The following is a 20,536-nucleotide window of genomic DNA, read 5'->3' as shown; positions in this document are numbered from 1 at the left end:
ATCACTGATTGCTGCCATAGATAAGGTTGTGAGCAAAATCAAAGGGAAAAAAAGCACTCAGGTTACTAACTAATATCAACAGAGGTGAATTAAAAGCTGCAGGATTTATGATTAAAAAGATGTTGTGCTATAAAAGACGAGGCTGTGGGTAGAGATTTACTCCTTATTAAACATGGTGAACACCATCATCAACATCAAGTGGGAGTAAAGAAAAGCCAAATATATCCTCTACAGAATTTGGTCACTGATGTTTACAAGATGACATGTAAGCCATCACTCTCAAATTATTTTCTTTATTTCTAATCGTCACACGGATGCTTATCCCAAGACATCATTTAAACTGAACCAGATGTAGTCAACAGGAAATGAATCCAAAGCAGTTGACCTCTTTTGTTAAATAAGTTCATGATAATGTGGCTTCTTAAGGCATACCACTGTTAAAGCCAAGTGCAACACCAGTATGCCAAAAATATACAGGGAATTCAGCTTTATCTTTACCAAGTCCTTCAATAAACTGTCGGTTTTGACAACGCAATACAGCTGAATGCTTAAGCTAGTGTGGAAGAGCAGAGTACAACATCCCTATCCCCCCACTCGCCTAACCAATAAGTCATTATAGTCTCAATCACTAAATTCAGGCCCTCTGTTAAATGTCATGGTTGGCATTTTGGAGATTAGGACACTGTCAACAAGACCTGAAGGCTTAAAAAAAGCTTTTTGCTGCTAATTGACAGCTGAGGTTGACAGTTTAGTCTGCTCCTGCTTTCTCTTGGTGCTAGACTTGCCCTGTCTCAGGCTTCCAACACATTTGTTTGAGTAAACAGTGATTTCTGTGATCCAGACAAGCCGTTCTACTGTGCTTGTCAGTAATTAAAAAAAAAAAAAAAAAAACTGACAGGAAAATGTCACAGTATTTAGGTAAGGTTAATGTTTGCATTTGATTACAACAACTGCCTTTTTTTTTAGTACAAAGTAACCAGAATAAGTTCTGCTCTGTTACTTCTGTTCTACAGTGCACAGCCAGCAGGGTATCTTGGAACAAGAAAAACTGCAGGAAATTATAAATCAATTGCTTAACCTGAACAACTGGAAGAATTGCAACAGGTACAGGCACAGAACTCTCTAGAGGGAGAGTTCACCACTTAGATGAATTCAAAGCCTTCTTCACTCAGGCACTGAATGTGAGGACTATTCAATAACAAAAACCTGCTACTTCACTTCCACACCTCAACTGTCTTGGAGCTACAAGGAACAAAGGAAGAGCAGACAATTTCCAGAGCCGGCACTTCAAATAACATACTTGAGGCACAAGGAATTATTTTGCCCTCAGTATACTGCAATTTAATGCAACTACAAAAACATCCATTACTTTTAAACTCAGTTTTTAAAAAAATCTAGCAACTTTCGATTCAAGCTTCACGCAACTGAAATCTCAACCAGTATGCAATAGGAAGGGTTTCCTTGGTACAGGTTATCAGTCAATATGCTAGTACATTCAAAGTACAAAGTTTAGCCGCCTTTGTACTGATGAGAGAGACTCACAAGCCCTTTTCACAAGTCTTGGCAATATCTTTTTTTTTAAACTACATGTGCAACACCATGAAAGTCTCCCAGAAATAAAGAGAATTTTATTGATACTACCCCAGTACTCTTTTTGTGATTGCTTATAAAGGTTTTTAGCATGAAGTCAAACATTTTCCTAATTTCTAAGTCTGAAAACATTTCTTTACAATCTAGACTTGCACAACTCCAAAACTTGCAAAAACTTATTAATTACTTTAACTGATTTCCATGAGAGTTGTGAAGTGGAAAATATGAGTGTCTCGACAAAATGTTTACATAATCTGCCTTTTTCTCTGCTGGCTTCAATCTAAACTATAAATTATTCTTTTGTATATTTACCCAAGTTTCAAAGTAGTAAAGCATTAAACTACTTTGATATTGTCTGGGTAGGTATTCAGCTTTTAATTTTAGCTTTCTGATATGTCTGCTTTTCTTCTTTATTTTTAATGTGGAAATGTGTAGTAACTGTAGGGCTGCACGATTTTGCATAAAATGAGAATCACGATTTTTTGGCTTAGAATTGAGATCACGATTCTCTCACGATTCTCTTTTCCAGTATAAATATTTATTGCACTTATTAACTGCACATCAACTTCGTAACAGTTGAGACTGAACATAAAAACAATAAATAAACATAAAAACAACAAATGTCTCACGTTTTGTGGTTGCCGCAAAATGTTGTACTGCTTGAAATTTTGTCTCCACCGTTGCTCGACACTGCAGCGCAACAATAGAAAAATAGTTGCAGGACGGCACTGTGTAGCGTTTGTCTAGGGTGTTGATCATTTTCCTAAATCCCTCGTTTTGCACAGTGTTGATGGGAGCCATATCTTTGGTCAGGTGATAAGTAATAGCCTCCGTAATTTCTTTGTGCCTGCGGGAGTTCGACGGGTATAGGGAAGCGCTGTATAAGGTTCCCGTTATTGATGTTTGGGTGGTTGACCGGGACGGATTTTCTCCTGTCACTTTCTCGTCATCCCTGACGTGCTCTCCGTTGTTTTTTCCCTGCTAATTTTAGCATCACACGGCACAGCTTCTGTATCACGTGGTATAAGGCTCCGCCCTTGTCATTTGTTGAGCAGGAAGAGTGAGCGCTTGTTTTCATGCAGGTTACGTCCCGGATCAAAATGCGGTACAATCGTCGTCGTCTTTTTTTTTTTTTTTTTTTTTTTTTTTTTAATCGTTGTCATTTGGAAATGAGATCGCACATAAGTATGAATCGAGATCGCGATTTTCTAACGATTAATCGTGCAGCCCTAAGTAACTGTTAATGTCACTCACTATACTAATCATCTCATTTCAGCTCATGTTATTGTTGCTAACTTAGTGTATTTTTGTGGCCCTTAAGCAACTTTCTTTCTGAAAACAAAGAACCTACTGACTACTGTTTTTGAGACGTGTGTACAAGATGGCCTTCGGTGTCTGAAAAGTTAAGTCAAGGCAAAAGTGCCTTAAGCTTGAATTTTTGTCTAATAGCCAGCAAGGCATGACTGAACTGGTTGCAAAAGGAAGTCCAGTTGTATGTAGGCCCACCGGAAAATGACCTCCCTTCTTCTGGAAACTTAAAACTCAGGAATCAAGGACAACCCAGGTTAATCTTTAAGGCAGGCCTACATATGAATGGTTTACTATATTTAAACTCAAATGAGGGCCTGAAGAACAGTTACGCATAACAGACCCTGTATAAAAGAGCACGACCAAAAAAAAAAAAAAAGAGCTGTTTGCACAAGCGCAGTTTGGTGGTTTGTTACCGACCACACTGTGCAACATGTGAAACAAAAAAATAAAGGCATCCTGCTGCTTCGGTTTTCCGCCAGTCTCCTTAACTTGTACAACTCAAACCAGACACATTTTTCTTCACCAAGTCACATCTAGTGCACATCCAATTTCTGTTACTTGTCAGTTTCCTGCAACTTAAGTATGAAAACAGAAATTACATCATTATTAATAAATGCAGCATCTAAAAATACAGGAGATCTATTCTCATTTGTAGCTGCACAACATAACATTGCTGCAGTCAAAGCCTCTACCACCACCCACAAAAGGTCAGAACAGATCGACCCACAGAGAGCCCACAATATGAGCGTGGGCTTTAGTACCAGACTTAGTTTGAGCTACTCTTACTGGGACAAATGAACAACCTGAATAACTATCATGAACATGGCATGCTATTATATAAGACGTAAAGCAAGAATTTTTAATTTAGCTGTGTTTCTAAGGCAAGGTGAGAAGCTATTTGTTACACCAGATAAAGGAATAGTTCACTTATATAAGGAACATCCAATACAATAAATGATGTTATCAATTACAGCTCTGGTCGAGAGAGAAATCAGCCAGATTTAAGAGCTCTCATTTTTTTGCAGTTTATTTTCTGTCTGATCAACAAATCTCTGATAAATTGTTCATGTTTCTTACTGGCCATCTCGCAATTACAAGAAGAGTCTACTTCACTCTTACAGCTGTATGCATCTCGTCTGCTGCATAGGACTGTGATGAGCGTGAGACTTAGAGCTCTGATAATTTCGTTCCCATGTATTCACACCTGGACAGCCACTGTACAAGCCCTACAGACATTTGGTGTTGTAAAATGAGCTGGGTAATTAATGGCAGTCCCATTCTTCAAGCTTTTGGACAGACCTTACTAATTTCATGCGAAGCTGTGTAAAATCACTTGATGTTGAAGCCAAGCCTCGAGTGCCTGCACACACACGTAATTATCATCTTTTAATACGATTAAAAGGCTTTCTCACCTACTTAGAAGCAGCTGTCGTATGAAAGTCCTGACTAACATAATGCAACAATCATACAAAGTAATCCGATTATTGACTTTACTGCACATTCTTTAACAAAATGTTGGTTCAGAGCCAATGCAACATGCACATAATCTGTAACTTTTGAATTGCAAATTTTTTAGAAGATACTTAAGTCCAGCCCAATATCATACACATCAAAATCCATCAATTCTCAGCCTTCCCAACAATCTGACGTAAAACAAAGTACAAACAAATTGGCTACAGACACTGTGCTTTCTCACCTAACTCCAGCAGCAAAGAGGAAACAGGAAAAGACAATTGTTTGCGTGTGTGCAGAAGAAGAAACGACACTGTTTGCAGAGACAGAGACACAGCAGATTTGGCACACAGAGAGGATTCCACTGAAACTCCTTTGACCCACATAGTGTGTTGAATTTCACCTGTCTAACTTGTTTACACATACTAGCTTTGCTTGCAAAGACTGACACAGCAACTTCAGCATAACAGCAGCATAAAGAAATGCTTTAGGTTTGATATGGAAAAAGGCAAAAACTGTATAAGACAAGCTACTGAAGATAAACCTACCACCTATATGCATATCTGGTTTCTGCAGAGAATGTTTGTAACAAAGAAAATAAGACTAATCAAAAAACAAAGGTTATTCTGCCTTTTAGCTGACTTGTTGTTATATTGTGGATATTGCTACCCTACAACAACCTAGAACTACCTCTCTTGGTGGAAGGCTAAATAAAAAAATCTTTGGAAAAGATCTAGCGTTGATTACTTAGCCAGCATTTATTAAGCTAAATGCGAAAGGTAAAAACCGGGAAACCAGTGTTGACAGGTTACATGCTTTAGAGGAAATTATTCCCAGCTAGCAGCTAAAAATAAAGCTGTGCCAGTAAAGAAGATTGGACAGAGAGTGGAACACATGGAAGCCAGATGTCCAACAGGCGGTGCAGAGAATTAAATCCATATTATTTCAGGTGTAAGCCCAACACCTTCACTAGTCTTTGGATGATTTATTTTCTGATTGGCCAAATCAATTCAAGCCTGAGAGTTCTTTATAGTTAGTCAGTTATGTTGCTGTTTGCATATTTCTGCACCACATAAAAATGGATAGGTGCAAATGTTAAGGAACACAGACATACTGCCAGTTCCTACTTAACGTCCAAGTGCCAATGTTCAAAATAGCACCCCCCCCCCCCCAAATTCTCCAGGTCCATTGGTTGCAATTTCACAGTGCTGTGTTGTAGACAGTGGTAGTAGCGTCATTCACACATGACAACTGGCTGCCTTGTACGTCAGAGGTGCGGCAAAAAGGCACAGCCTGAGGCACTCCTCTAGTTTGCTTGCACAAGTCTGCATGACGAGACCGTGATCATGCATGCACAAAAGAGATACAAGTCTGACACTCACACCTGAGCCTGTGTCTTAAATTTAAAAAACAAAACAAAAACAAAAACAAAAAAAAAAAAAAACAGACAAGCCCAAAGGTTTAAAATTCCACCCAAACCCTTTTTAGGTAAACTAAAGGTCCAGTACAAGATCAGATAGAAAAAGTGAGTGAGTTATAATCTGTGTACTCACTTTGGAACTGAGATTAGTATGCAATACAAGCATACCTGGTCTTATCCCACAACTGATGTGCCATCATATACATACGGTGCAATGAAAGTGGACATACTTGAAAGTGGCCACTGCAACAAGGCCTGAGCAAGTAATCCAAGATAACCAAAACCAATCAGGACCTATAATCTGTCAGTAGGGCTGCACGATTAATCGTTAGAAAATCGCGATCTCGATTCATACTTATGTGCGATCTCATTTCCAAATGACAACGATTAAAAAAAATAAATAGATAAAAAAAAAAGACGACGACGATTGTACCGCATTTTGATCCGGGACGTAATCTGCATGAAAACAAGCACTCACTCTTCCTGCTCAACAAATGACAAGGGCGGAGCCTTATACCACGTGATACAGAAGCTGTGCCGTGTGATGCTAAAATTAGCAGGGGAAAAAACAACGGGTCAAAGGAGTTTCGTCAGGGATGACGAGAAAGTGACAGGAGAAAATCCGTCCCGGTCAACCACCCAAACATCAATAACGGGAACCTTATACAGCGCTTCCCTATACCCGTCGAACTCCCGCAGGCACAAAGAAATTACGGAGGCTATTACTTATCACCTGACCAAAGATATGGCTCCCATCAACACTGTGCAAAACGAGGGATTTAGGAAAATGATCAACACCCTAGACAAACGCTACACAGTGCCGTCCTGCAACTATTTTTCTATTGTTGCACTACCTGCTCTATACACGCAGTGTCGAGCAACGGTGGAGACGGAATTTCAAGCAGTACAACATTTTGCGGCAACAACAAAACGTGAGAAATTTGTTGTTTTTATGTTTATTTATTGTTTTTATGTTCGGTCTCAACTGTTACGAAGTTGATGTGCAGTTAATAAGTGCAATAAATATTTATACTGGAAAAGAGAATCGTGAGAGAATCGTGATCTCAATTCTAAGCCAAAAAATCGTGATTCTCATTTTATGCAAAATCGTGCAGCCCTATCTGTCAGTGTCGATTATTCTTTTTTTGTTGTTGTTGGTTTGCTTTTTCTGTTAATACTTCCTTTAGTCTGTGTTCATGTACTATCCCCATTAAAAAAAAAAAAAAAAAAGCATAGTAAGTGTGTAATGCGACTGCCCTGTCCAGCCTGCAACATAGAAGCATTACAGAAGACAACCCAGACACCAAGAAGACTGCACAAATGCTGTACCAAAGAAACATACTGTGCTGTTTGTCACAATCATCACAATCTGATACCCTACAACTTCTTCTTGCCCAAATAAATGTTTATTTCATAGGCTGCTGTTTTGACATAGTCAAGGAGACTCACCATGCATTGCAAATGTGCATCAGCAGGAGTGGTCAGAACAGCCCTTTAGGGAGTGACCTAAAAACTGCAGGAGTGTTGTGCACGGTTTGTTTTTTAAGTAAGTATGTGTTCTTACTTTTTGATTGTGCCACATACTTGAATCTCTAGAGGCCTGATATACATGTTCACCTATTCTGGAAATTATCACATTATATAACCGTTTCTTTACCAGCTCTCTCTGTGAACTTGTCATTTGGAGTTCTGCTCTGTCCCAGGTTCTAACTTCACCTGGCCAAAGACTTTTCTGTGGAAAACCTGCAATGGATTCCTAAAAAGAAAAACACAAATAACCCATACAATACCTGAGCTCACATTTCACATCACTGCAGTACAAAGACATTGAGTGTGTTAGGATTTCTTGAACATTACTACAGACTATGCAACTCTGTAACTGCTGCTAGAATACAGCAGAATATAAAAAAATCTTATAGAATTATATTGTTCAACACTGAGATCCAAATGGAAAAATTAAAAAAATTAAAAAAACGTAAATTAAACTAAATCTGCCAGACTTTTTTGGAGAGAGCAGCATGTGCTGAAAGGCAAAACAAAGGGATTAGAATGAAACACAATGATCATTTTATGTTTGTTATCCTCTTTTAATACTAGACAACAAATTTGGAATTCATTTTTGACCTTTCACTACATGCAGATTCCATGCCTTTAGCAATACATGCCCATCAACAGCCCTTCTCTTAATCTTTTCGGTATGACACCAGAAAAACAAAACAACAACAAAACAGTGAAGCCATTCTAAACTCACACCCAGATGACAAAGGATTGAGCCTGCCAGAGAGAAAGCTGCTGAACCAGATGGACAGTTATGAGGGAATGACAGTTGTATGATCCAGTTTTCTATGAGGCAGCATTTTGTGCATTTGTGTACAGACAGAGAAAGCAATACTTCAATTCCAGCCTCCTTGTGTGTTAAGAGAAACGATATTAGGGAGGGAAGGGCAAGGAATTCCTGTTTGATGAGGACGGAAAGTGAGGATCAGAAAACAACACCATTCGAACCAGTATGCCATTTCTGCCATTTATAAGCAATCATCTGTTGTGCAGATTGGCAGAGTGTCAAAGGCCAGGATTCAGCACAAAACAAACACAGACAAGCACACTTACATAGCATAGACTGAGTAAATGCATAATAGATAAATGTACAAACTAAAGACAGCCTAAAGGGCTGACTTTATCAGGTGTTGTCTTATCACATCACACATAAAGATCTGTGTAATGGGAGCTGAAGAAAAAAAAAAAAAAAAAAACACACTGCAAAAAAAAAAAAAGCATTCATTTTGAACCAATGTGATTGTTACATAGATTTATTAAGGTGTCCGTTCTGCTGATATGTAAACGTACCAAATTCTTCTGTGAATAGCAAATTCTGCATCCATGTTGTCATTCTAACATCGCAAATGTCCAAGATGTGCATTCACATGAACAAGCTTCAAGGATAGAATTGGTAGAATTTGATAGAATTTAAATGGTTTCAAACAATTTATGCAATGATGCTGTTCATTTTTCATTTAGTGAATTTGGATCTTAAAATAACTGCAATGACTTTTCATGCATGCTAAAAAGCTAAACCAGTATTTTCAGCTTTAAATCTGTTCCTTGTTGTTTTTGTTTTTTAAATTAATATTTATTCTTTCTCCAAATAATAGTCCTGAATTCACTATGTATCTTACGATTTTATGAGAAACTGGATGTTAATGACACCTACTAAACCAGATTTAATGATGTCAACTCGACTGATTTAACACCTAAATTTTCACAGCTATTTGCTTCCAACAGAATGAAAAAGTACATCTGCACACCTAACTAAACAAATTTGGCACATCACAAGATATAAAAACACTGTTATCACACAGTCCAATTATTACAAAGTGTTACGTTTGGATCAGAAAAAGAATTCAGTTGTTAAAACTTCAGCTCTGCTGCTCATGTAAACTGAACTAACTTGCAGGTTTCCAGAGCCTTTGTTCATGCTCTACACTGAAAGCTCTGCTTATCAGTTTGTAACTTGGTCTAGAGCCACAACAAATAACATTTCATGGGTCACAGAGCCTCTAATAATATGGTGCCAAGTGGGCCTTAGGTCTGACACCGAACAACACGTAGGCTAAAGAGTTTAATTGCTTCCAGGATGATCAATTGTACATTACCTGCATTGTTTATTGACTGTAATGCAATTAGCAATCTTTAACTTATTTTCACAGCTGAATTATAATAAGGCTGTTACAAATTTCCTTTGTGGTAGCCAGTCTAGAACTGTACCTCTACAGTTGTGCTGTAATAGTAAGAGTTAAAATTTAGAACTTGTTTAGTAATATCGCAAGTCACAGCGACTGAACCATCTTAGACCCCATATGCTTCCAATGTGACCTAGTACTTTGTGTTCACAATGCATTGCTGAAAAGGCCGCCTGCACTTAAGCTAATCTAGCTAGTCAAAAAAAGAGAATAAATAGACAGGCAGTAATGGAGGAAGGTGGGGAAGCTATGCATCATGCTGGGAAGTTCAGAAATCTCAAGATATGATGTAGTATTTGCTGAGGCCTTAATGGAGAGTACAAACATCCCTCGGGTCTTAACTGAGCAAGACAAAAAGGGGGGAAAAAAACAGTTCTAGGAATATTACTCAACTCAGAACAAAATGATAATTATATATTTTACAACTTCCTTTATTTTGTTTCAGACACTGTCAACAAAATGAAGTTTCTGAGTAGACATGTTTACAGTAAAACTCATAATGACTATATTTTACTTTTAAAACATCACGGCTTTGCTGTCCCTCAGCAAACTCCTTGAAATCAAAGTGTTTCCAAGAAGCTCATTTAGTTTTACTCTCCTGTCTTGGCTTGAAATAGACCAGTCACAGCCTGGCGGGAAGTGACTTTGGGCTTTGAGGGAAGGATGGAGGTGTGTCGCCATAATGGAAAGAGGTGGCAAAATAAGAGAATCATCGCACACACAAAAATAAAAAATAAAATAAAAGAAATACCGAAAACATGGAAGCCTTCATTGAAAATATGAGTCACACACAGCCCTATTTAGGCACTATATCACAGCATTAGCTCTAAATGGTGAATGTCGATACTTCTGGGTTAATTCTTTTTTTTTTTCCTTATTTTTCTCCTTTTGGGTTAATTCTAAAAGCTGAAGTGCCACAAGAAAGTGAAATGTGACATCAGCCCCTGACAACCCCAAGAGCACATTTCACATTGACTGCATGATGTTCACTCCTTTCACAAGTTTACTTTCTGGCAGCAGTAAACCAGATATCAGTTCCTTTTGTAATATTCAACACCAACCTCAAATGTCCTTCCCTCTGCTTTTACAGCCGTAACTCTCACTGCTTACAGATGAAGCTCCAGGCTCTGTGAGCTCATTTCACTTTTATCTTTATGACAGATGAAATAAGACAGGAACCCAGTGAACCTGACACTAGATCTGTAGAAGGGTCCGGGCGGACAGTGGCTCTATTGTGACACTGTGCACGCTACTAACAGTGCCTGAAGAGCCTTTGTTGACATTCAGATAAGTTACCTCAGGAAGATATGAGAAGCAGGACTAAAGCTTAAAAAAAAAAAAATTAATTAAACTGAATACTGGCAGGCTTTTTGGCAATAACGAAGAAAAATAGTGTGAAAATATTTAAAGAGGGTGACTTTCTGGTAATTTACTTGTATTTGCTCCCAGCTTCAGTTCAATGAGTAAAAGGAGATCATTTAGTCTGGCTGGGCACATTTCACTACCTGCCTTTTCTGAAACAACGATACATTTCAAAGTCTATCTTTTCGTTTTTATGTCCTTCATGCACTTTATGTTATTACATTCTGCAAATTTTTTCCTTTAGAATTTGCTTTCCTAACTCTTGTTATTTCCTGCTGTCACACAGTAAGAGCTCCATACGTATACACTGTTGTGTAAATAGAATTAGGGGGGTTGTCAGGTTACTTGTAGTGTGGGAACACCACAAGTATGTAGACCATTCAGCAGTAAACCCACAAGTCGCTCCTGCTGCTGCCTCTTACACATAATCTCAGCCTTTACATGTGGGGAGTAGCTAGGAGGTTATTACATGGTCAATTTTCATTCGTTTTGGAAGAATGAACAGAAATCTTCTCCATGAAATCAGAGTGTGTTACAGCACCCTCTTCATAACACTAAAATACAGAAGGCCAACGGTTACACAAATTATTGCCAAAAGGCAATAATTTGATGAATATATTTCTGGGGTGCACTAACACCATATGGCAGGTAAATGAAAAAGCACATAAGTGCAACCAATGTAAAAGTTAGTCCAGCACCCTTCTGAGTGCTCATCACGGTAACTCTTCAAAATCACCAGGTGTTCACTATCACTACCAGCATCAACATTACTATGCAGTAGTGTCTGTCACGTCAACCAATGAAAATGGGCAGATCTAAAAGCTTGTCATCTTGTGAGTTGACTTACAACCACAATCCTCAAAGTGTGCCCTGTGGGTCTTGAGCAGGATAATGCATCCACAGTTCATATCACACTGGGACAGCAGAACATGTCTAAGGGAGCATTTTCATAAATTTAAACTGCTCTTTATATTAACTAAACTACTGCAACATTGACAAATTTATGTGCTGGCATGAAATAACACCCCCTATGGCTAAAACAACAGGACAAAATTAATAAAAACAAACCATTTCTGTACAGAAACTTCACAAAAACTAAAAGTACAAAAATGTGGTTTATATGTACGAAAGCCACTGAGAATTGATTCATTTTTAATTATTTTTTTGCTGAGTGCTTTCTCAGTCCTGCTCAAATGTCCTTCAAATGTCATAAAACGTGACACTAAAATTTAAACTTCCCAAAAGTGCGGGTTGATGCGTGCTGTTGTATATGGCATGTATGAAAAATGAAAATAATAAAATCCACATGTGACAGTCTTAAACAATTTTTCAGTCTTTTTGGACAGCAATTATATACAAGATAATTATCATTATCACTCCTTATCACATTTTGTTTAAGAGTCCACTGCTCCAACTCTTCAGTCCAATCACTTCCAACAGGACTTCACTAACCTCGAGTGCTTGTCCATGTCTAAATCAAAAGCACAATCAGCTGGACCTTTGGAACCTACCTAAAGTACATGATAACTGTCTTTGATAAAAAGTCAACCCCACACTACAGTGATCTAGATACTTTACTGTGCATTGTATCTTTCATCAAGGTACAAAAAACTTTGCTAACTGGGTGAGACCTTGCCCTGATGGAGTCCAGCATAAGATATTCATGACCAGTTAACAATCAGCACGATTGCCTGGCAAAAAGGAGGAAAAAGAAAGAAATTAGCTTAAAAATATATATATATATCAACACATCTAAATTAAACCTGTCATGGAAATGGGTGCAAGAAATCTGCAAATTGTTTTAAACTGATCAAATCAATGGTAACACTGGGACATGAATGTTGTGATAGAAAACTGACTTTCTGGGTGGCTTCCTGATAAATTGCAACCGGGGTGTTAAAAAAAAACAATTAAAATACAGCTGAATACGAGACAGTAATGTTTGTGCTCAGTAAGCTTCCTGTTTTTCTGCTTTTGTTACCCCCCCTCCCTTCTCGGATCACCAACCGTTGCTTGGTCTGGCCTACATTTTTGCAGGGAAAAATAAATAGGATAGTCACCAGCTTAGCCTTTAAGTGTATGTGAATATGGCACAAACAAACTGAGATCGTAAGGCTAGTAGTAAGCTTAACACAATTTGTCATCTTCTCAGGAGGCAGTCAACCTGTGTAACTATGCCAAATGCCGTCAGTGCTGGAAGCAAACACCAGCTTGTAGGTCTGTTTATTAAACGGCATCCTTTGTCCACAGCAGATGAAAAAGTGTGTGAGTCATGGTTAGTTCATGATAGATTTTTTTTAAATGAGAAGAGGAAAAAAACTGCACTGTACAAATATGTATAAAAAGAACTAGACTGCAAGTTAGACCTGGTAATACTGGAACAGTTAACAGCAATAAATTGAAACGAGTACTTCAGTTAAAATAAATTAGCATAACATTACATTTATTGTATATTACATTGTATATCCATATCACATGTGGACAATAAAAAGTGAAAACATATTTCCTTGTAACTTTCAACACTAAAATATTTAAAGGTGGTGCAATAGGTGGCGTCGTGTCCTTCATTAGCTTCCCTAAACATGTTTTCACTGGGTAAACAGGAACCTGCTGTGGTAAAAATGGCACACCTCAAGGTGTGGTGGGACTCCGTCACAATAGTGCATACAGTACATACAGTCTATATTGTATATGGTACGCCTCTGTGGGGGTAAAGCCAGATAAAGCTGTTTAGTTATACAAGTAATTAAAGTACTGATCTTCTAGTTTGAAAATGGGGCGGGGTTGCAGGTGTTGCCTAAGCACTAAACAGACAGCAGTGTGAACCTGCAAGAGTTGTCAGGCTTTGAAGAAAGGAACAAAAGAACATTTCTCTCTAAGACCGGTGCTCTGGCACGCCTTCCATACATCAGTGTCAACATCTACTCGATAATGTTGAAGAATATGTGGGAAATTTAGCAGCATGACAGGACATGTGGACAGAGTCAACTGCTCCATATGGAGCTGAGGGACAAATTCTGTTAAAAAGCCTTCTAAGAATAAATTCCAGCAAACCACAGTATGCTGACATGTTCATGCAGGCGCAACAGACACGCAGAACTAACTCAATCACACATCCAAACATGTAGAAAAAAAATAAACAAAAATTACCATGTCTCCAGGGGTCCTTTGGCTCCACTGCTCCAGAGATGATATCCTCATCAGAGGGAAATGTCACCCTTTTGCCACTTTTGTGTTTAGTGTCCCCCTCTTGCACTGAGGGATACAATCCAGCTGGATCTGTGGCAGAAGCTTCTATGCTGCATGTCTGGCTTGCATCAGCCTGGCTTTCTGTCGTGCTGCCAGCTGGGATATCCTGAGGAGTGGACACTGAGTCTAAATTACTGTCTGACAGTGATCTAACATTTACAGATTCAGCCTCCAGCACCCCACTCTCATCGAGACTCAGATCCACACCTATGTCCATGTCCCCACCATAATCCCCTTCTTCAAGAACAAGCTTTGCAGGATTATTGTCCTTATCTTCCTTCATTTTCTCCTCGTGCTGCTCACTATTAGAAAAGATAAAATCAGTCGGGTTCACGACCGCTGGTGGGTCCTGGGCACTATTCTTTCCATTTCCATTGACCTCATCAATTTCCACTGTGTTTTGTGCCTGCTGGTTGTTCTCCTCTGCTGTCTGAAGGTTGTCAGTGAGCTGAGGCATCAGGTAAGTTTCAGAGGCCTCCGTAGGAACAATGCTTTGTTTTTCTGTGTTGCTGTCAGTCATCAATTCGGAGATCCGAGGGATAACCCCTTCTGTATTGTTAGTAGTGTTGTGATCATCGTCCACGTTGTTTTTCATCTTGACATTGCACAAATCTAGACACTGCTCTTCGATATTCATGCTTTCATTTCCAGTAAAACTCAGTCTTTAACTGTGCCGAACAGCTGGGATCTCGGGTTAAACAGTGACTAGGAACCAAATGACATGGATAAGGCTGCCTTTGCCCTGGCTCATAACAATACACGCAGATAAATACCTATCTTGGCGTTTTATTTACCAACTTCTATACAAGTGCTGATTTTTTACATCAGGGGGTGATTGAATAGATGTCGATAAACCCCAATTCAAAGGTGGCTGCAGTGCATACTTAAAAATCGGCCAAATAAAGTGCAATTTCACACAACTATCAATAATAGAAATATGCTATACCTGCGTGAAATAGATACTGTTACAGTAATAATTCATAATCGTAGAGAACTTCGCTCAACTATGACTCGGGCAGGTATTCACCATTCAATAATTCTTACCAACCGTGTCCTATTATTCGACGAAAGGCTCCCCGGTCTTCAACACATTGCCAGTAGTATTTAAGAAGAGCAGGACAATCAATTGAAACAAACAAGTCACTCAGGGTGCCTCCATTACGCTAGCAAAGTGAGATTACTGCCCGACAACAAACCCAATTCATCTGCATGAATTAAAGCAAGCTAACGTTCGCTAGCGGGCTAAAGTTGTTGACCAACAATGACATCCAGGCCCGTGTGCGGTCGCATGCCCGCTTTTTTGCGTGACCCCGTCTGTTTCTCCCCGAGAAAGTCCATTTTCCGTGTCAAGACGAATATAATCCGACTGTAGCTCCGTCTCACCCTCTGCCGTGCAGCAACTCTGCTCGCATCACAGCCCTCGACCAGCGGCAGCCAGGAAAAAAACAGGCGTCACACTCCGAGCAGCAATGAGCATGTTTGTGTTGCTAACATTAGCACGAGGGAACTGTGCCGGGTTACACGTGCCGGTACCTACGCTGTTAGTTATTAGGAGTTAATGTATAAAATATTCCGACCGCCCGGATTTCGTAAGCGTCTCTCTCTCCGTGAAAAGGCAGGCTCAACCTGTTCTCCTCTAGCGTTATCCTTCGCTAGCTTGTTGAAGTCCAACAACTGTTTGTTGTTCACACGTCTTACGTCAGCACGTCGTTAGGGTACGTCCAACAGACGCAACGTTACAAGAGCAGACATACACGTGTATAACGTCTGTGTCTATAGAGGGCTGCAAAACGACAATATTTTAAAGTTTGAGTGGAAAATCCTCACGTCTTGTTAACGAGTGTTTTGCTTAAAAATTCCCATCCAAATAGAATGTTTGATTTTTTTTAATAGTGCATATATTTTTTTCCCTTCCATTTCAAACTATACAAATGCAAGGATTCCTTGACGTTAGTAGACAGGAAAAACTCAAGGATACTGAGAATCTTGATTCAAGGGAACGTGGGAGTACTTTGTTTTATGTCAGCCAGCCCAGACAGGCTGACATACTATCTGCAATCAACAAGGATGTCGACAGGCAGTCAGTTTTTTTGTATTTTTTAAGGTGAGTTTAGTTTCTGGGGCAAGAATTTAGCCCACAACATGTACAGCACAAACACACCAAACTACATCAGGAAACAGTCATTTAGGAATACCATCGTCCAGCAGATGCACCAATGACTCAGTCTAATCACCATTCTGGTTATTTCTAGTTTAACTATAATGAACTGGAGTGATCCTTGAACCCCAGATCTTAGCAGGAAGCAATTATGAAATAATTCATCCACACTCACTTCATGTGTAGTCATCAAGGCTAATTTTACACACCAGGTTTCTAATTTAGATGATTTATTCCAACTGGACTTGTAAACTAGGTAGGTGTCCCTTTTGACATACCCCACCCCACCATGAAAAGATGCTGGGTAAAACTGTCACAGTTGTCTGAGTATTTCACAAAACCTGAGTAGTGTTAAGCTAAAAGACATCCAAGAATGTAGTGTTGAAACTTATTTTGCAAGACTTCCAGAGGTCCTGTGGAGGAGCTAAATCAGTACGCTGTACACGGCGGAGTACAAGTAAGGTCCCTTTTGTTCAGAGGATGAACCCTTCTTGGCTACGGGAAGTAGGAAATGAAGCACACTTCCTTAGCATTCAGAGAAATTTGCACTACTCTATCCAGCTGCCATCAAGACATCTGGTTCCCTGGCTGTCAAGGTTTTAACAAACAAAAACACCCCACACAACCAGTACTACTTCCAGTTGGATAGCTCAAAAAGTTTGAAGACAAGCATAATTTAGAAACTCACTTTATTATCATTAAAACCCTTTCTGAAAGTGGTACCATTTATAATTAAAACTCTTGTGACTGGACATCTTTAGCAGATTTGTCATCCTTTGGTGTTTTTGTCTTCTTCGGCAGGAGGCTTGCCTGGATATTTGGGATCACACCACCATCTGAGATTGTGACCCCTGCCAGCAGCTTGTTGAGTTCGTCATCATTTTTCACTGCCAGCAAGATGTGCCGGGGAGCAATGCGTGACTTCTTGTTGTCACGGCTGGCGTTTCCCGCCAGCTCCAGGAGTTCAGCACAGAGATACTCCAGGACAGAAGATATGTACACAGAGGCGCCAACTCCAATCCGCTGAGCGTAGTTGCCTTTCCTGAGCAACCTGTGAATGCGGCCCACTGGGAAACTAATTCCAGCTCTGGAAGACCGGGAAACTGCAGATTTTGGTTTGGGTGCAGCCTTCTTCCCCCGGCCAGACATCTTGAACCCAAGTTTGAAGAAGACCAGTAACTAAAATGACCAAGAAGAGAATTCAGTGAGTTTTAAGTCAAATTAATATTCAGCAGTGGTACATGAGATGCTGTTTGAAACAAAGGTAGCAACATGTGTGGACACTAGAGTTACTATAATCTTCAAATGCACAGTTTATCAAATTAGATTATGCCACTTGAGAGGGGGCGAGGAGGAGCCCAAACACCAACATTTAATTCACAGCTAAACACTCACCAGTACTTGTAAAACAGCAGCTGTCCACTGAATAGACAGGATACTCCTTTTATAGGAGCAGGGAAGGGCTTGTTGATTAATGGCACCTGGGTACTCTTTTTCACCTGTGTGAGCTGATTGTTAGGGTCAAATGATGGCGACATAAAAATACTGCTTAATCTACAGTTAGGGCATAGGAACAACAGAACATGTTGATATATAACATTTAAATTGGTAGTGAGTGAGTGAGTGAGTGCGTGGGGGAAAGAGGCCTTGCAAAAAAAAAAAAAAATAATAATAATTTAAGTTAAGTTAAGCTTCAGGTGCAGTGAATGAGCATACCTCCAACCAAAAGTTGTATAAAACAGGCAGTGCTGGTGTGCTGGTAAAACAACAACAAAACATTATGCAGTTTCACCAAACAGACCATGAGCTTGAAGTATTTAGATATTTACGAAACTTGTGTGATTGATACATTATAATTCATCCAGTATTTCAGTACTGAGGACTATTAATTATGAGCAGAAACATTCAATATGCCTAACATTTTCTGACTTACTAATGCACAAAACTATTCCCTGAACAAAATGCTCATGAACCACTCTCACTCTTGCTGATTTTATTTATTCATTTTTGTAGAGCACTTACATTTTGCTCAGTAGGGTGTTTGTGCTTGATGCATAATGGAAGTCACATGTGCCAGAAGTTAAAAACAGTTACAGTATACTGTATACACACCCACTGGTCACTTTGTTAGGTACTGTTGGCTAATACTGGGTTAGACTCCCTTTTTCCTTTAGATATGCCTTAATTCTTCATGGCATAGTTTATCAGTGTGCTGCAAACATGATAGCATTGCACAGTTGCTCAAGAATGTTTAGCTGTGAATATTCCATTCCTTCACATCCCAAAGATACTAAACTGGACTGGGATCTGATGACTGTGGAGGTTATTTGAGTGCAGTAAACTCATTATCATGTTCACAAAACCAGTTTAAGATGATGTGACACGGTGGACAAAGCCAGCAAAAGATATACCTTCATCACAAAACCATGGACCTGGTACTAAGGGGCCCCAAGTGTAACAAGAAAATATCCCCAACACCATTAACATATACCTACCACTTTAAACTATTAATACAGGTTATGATGAATCCATGCTTTCACATTTTTTATGCCATATTCTGACCCTACCATACAAAGTTTGCAGCAGAAAAGATTGAGACCAGGCAATGTTTTTCCAACTTCTTATTTTCCAATCTTGGTGAGCCTTTGTGAACTGCAACCTCAGTTTCCTGTTTTAAGGAGTGACATCCAGTGTGGTCTTCAAGGTTCAACGTGTTGTGTATTCAGAGACGATCTTCTCCATACCTTGGTTGTAGCAAATAATTATTTGAGCTACTGGCATTCTGGCCATTCTCATCTGACCTCTGACATCAGCAAGGCATGTTCCCAGAGAACTTCTGTTCACTGGATATTTTCTCTTTTTTGGACCATTCTCTGTAAACCCTAGAGATGGCTGTATGGGAAAATCCCAGCAGAGTGTGAGTTTCTGAAGTACTCAGACCTATCTGGCATCAGCAAACATATCAAAGTGACTTAAATCATCTTTATTCCCTATTATGATGCTCAGTTGGAATTTCATCAGGTTGAGTTGCTGACAAGTGACTAGTTGACTAGATATTTGTGCTAACGAGCAGTTAAACAGGTGTACCTTCCAAAGTGGTCAGTAAACGCAGGTCATATTCATTTTGTAACCCCTGCGTTTTTGTCGACTTGCCAGAAATGGTGACATGAGGGTGGCAGGACTGATTTTGTTTGCTTTGAATTTCTGGAGTTAAATGTCCTGAACGCTGTTTTATGTTGCTCAATATGCTGTTAAATTCATTGGCTGTGCGTTTGAACAGGAAAGGTTTGATTCTAATCATTTGGTGCTTCAAGAGAATCCGTTTTTTTTAGAATGTGGTGTGAAAATTAAGTTTTGCGGTTCCATTTTTCAGCTGTAATTAATAAACTGACTGACTTGAGAAAAAGATTATTCTGCATGTGTCATCAATAGGACTCAAGAGCTTAGGAAGAAATCAACAGCAGATGGCAGCACAGACTTCATTTAACTTGGAGCCTCTGATAGAACATCGTGAGGCTTTGTCAGTGAGGGAACACTTATAAATTCACACTTATTGGTGTCATGAGCCTCCACTTTATGATTAGGTGCTTGGTGTATCTGATTCCCAGAGTGCCTGATGTACTTATTAACTGCTTGTGAAGCAGTGATGACTCATCTTGTACCTAAAATACAAGGATTTCATTACAGCGTTCTCGGAAACCAAGATAAAGTTTAAGGTTTGAAGAAGTCAACTCATTGCTGGTCACTCAGCTTTAAAGGCCAATGTTTTATATCAGTATTTATGATGACATCTCGTTTTGTAGTTGGAAGAAACATATGATTCATTCCTTTTATAAGATTTTCCAACAATATTCCATGGTCCTGTAGTAGCTTCTTACATTACATTATAGTTTTTTTTTGTTTTTTTGTTTTAGCATATCAATTCTTTATAGCTATTCAGATGCATTTAAGGCGATCACTTTTTATGTTTTAGTTTTTATGGCTGCAAAGTTTCGTTTGTAAAAGAGAGTTTGAGCTCACTTTTACTTCAGAGAAAAATAAAGTGCAAACTGAAAAACATATACTGTTTCATCAGAATGGAAGAGTTCTTCATCTGTGATATGGCCAAAAGCTCAAGAAAATTCATACACACTTTGTTAATGTGACTGTGATGCTAATTTATTGTTTTCTTTTTTCTTATCTGATAAAGAACTACAGATCAGTTGTTAAAATGATTGTTTACCTCACCAAATAAGCTTTTTATTTGCCTGCTGC

At 39.1% G+C, this 20,536-nt stretch overlaps 2 protein-coding genes and 1 long non-coding RNA gene across 3 annotated transcripts in view; 1 reads left to right on the top strand and 2 right to left on the bottom strand.

The window, feature by feature from the left end:
* Positions 1-15,853, bottom strand: part of ppp1r37 (protein phosphatase 1, regulatory subunit 37) — a 52,952-nt gene extending 37,099 nt beyond the window's left edge. The window contains exon 1 of the mRNA XM_040009620.1: positions 14,026-15,853. Within this exon, the coding sequence (XP_039865554.1) occupies positions 14,026-14,761 (736 nt within the window). The 5' untranslated portion in view covers positions 14,762-15,853. The remainder of the gene's footprint in view (positions 1-14,025) is intronic.
* Positions 15,696-20,536, top strand: part of LOC120720026 — a 25,261-nt gene continuing 20,420 nt past the window's right edge. Inside the window, exon 1 of the long non-coding RNA XR_005692776.1 lies at positions 15,696-15,789. This is a non-coding gene — a long non-coding RNA (uncharacterized LOC120720026). The remainder of the gene's footprint in view (positions 15,790-20,536) is intronic.
* Positions 16,490-17,701, bottom strand: LOC120720025 (late histone H2A.2.2-like). The gene is made up of 2 exons (XM_040009622.1): positions 17,678-17,701; positions 16,490-17,461 (listed from the first exon to the last, which is right to left on the bottom strand). Exon 2 carries the CDS (start codon positions 17,429-17,431, stop codon positions 17,015-17,017), a length of 417 nt encoding a protein of 138 aa, XP_039865556.1. The 5' UTR covers positions 17,432-17,461; positions 17,678-17,701; the 3' UTR covers positions 16,490-17,014.

The sequence above is a fragment of the Simochromis diagramma genome, unplaced genomic scaffold, assembly GCF_900408965.1.
Source record: "Simochromis diagramma unplaced genomic scaffold, fSimDia1.1 OVJJ01000344.1, whole genome shotgun sequence".
NCBI classification, from domain to species: Eukaryota; Metazoa; Chordata; class Actinopteri; order Cichliformes; family Cichlidae; genus Simochromis; species Simochromis diagramma.
The sequence above is the reverse complement of the archived record's forward strand: the minus strand, read 5'-3'. Positions and strand labels throughout refer to the sequence as shown.

What these genes read in the sequence shown, in the direction of transcription:
- LOC120720025 (XM_040009622.1), bottom strand. Translation starts at nt 17,431, where the DNA reads ATGTCTGGCCGGGGGAAGAAGGCTGCACCCAAACCAAAATCTGCAGTT.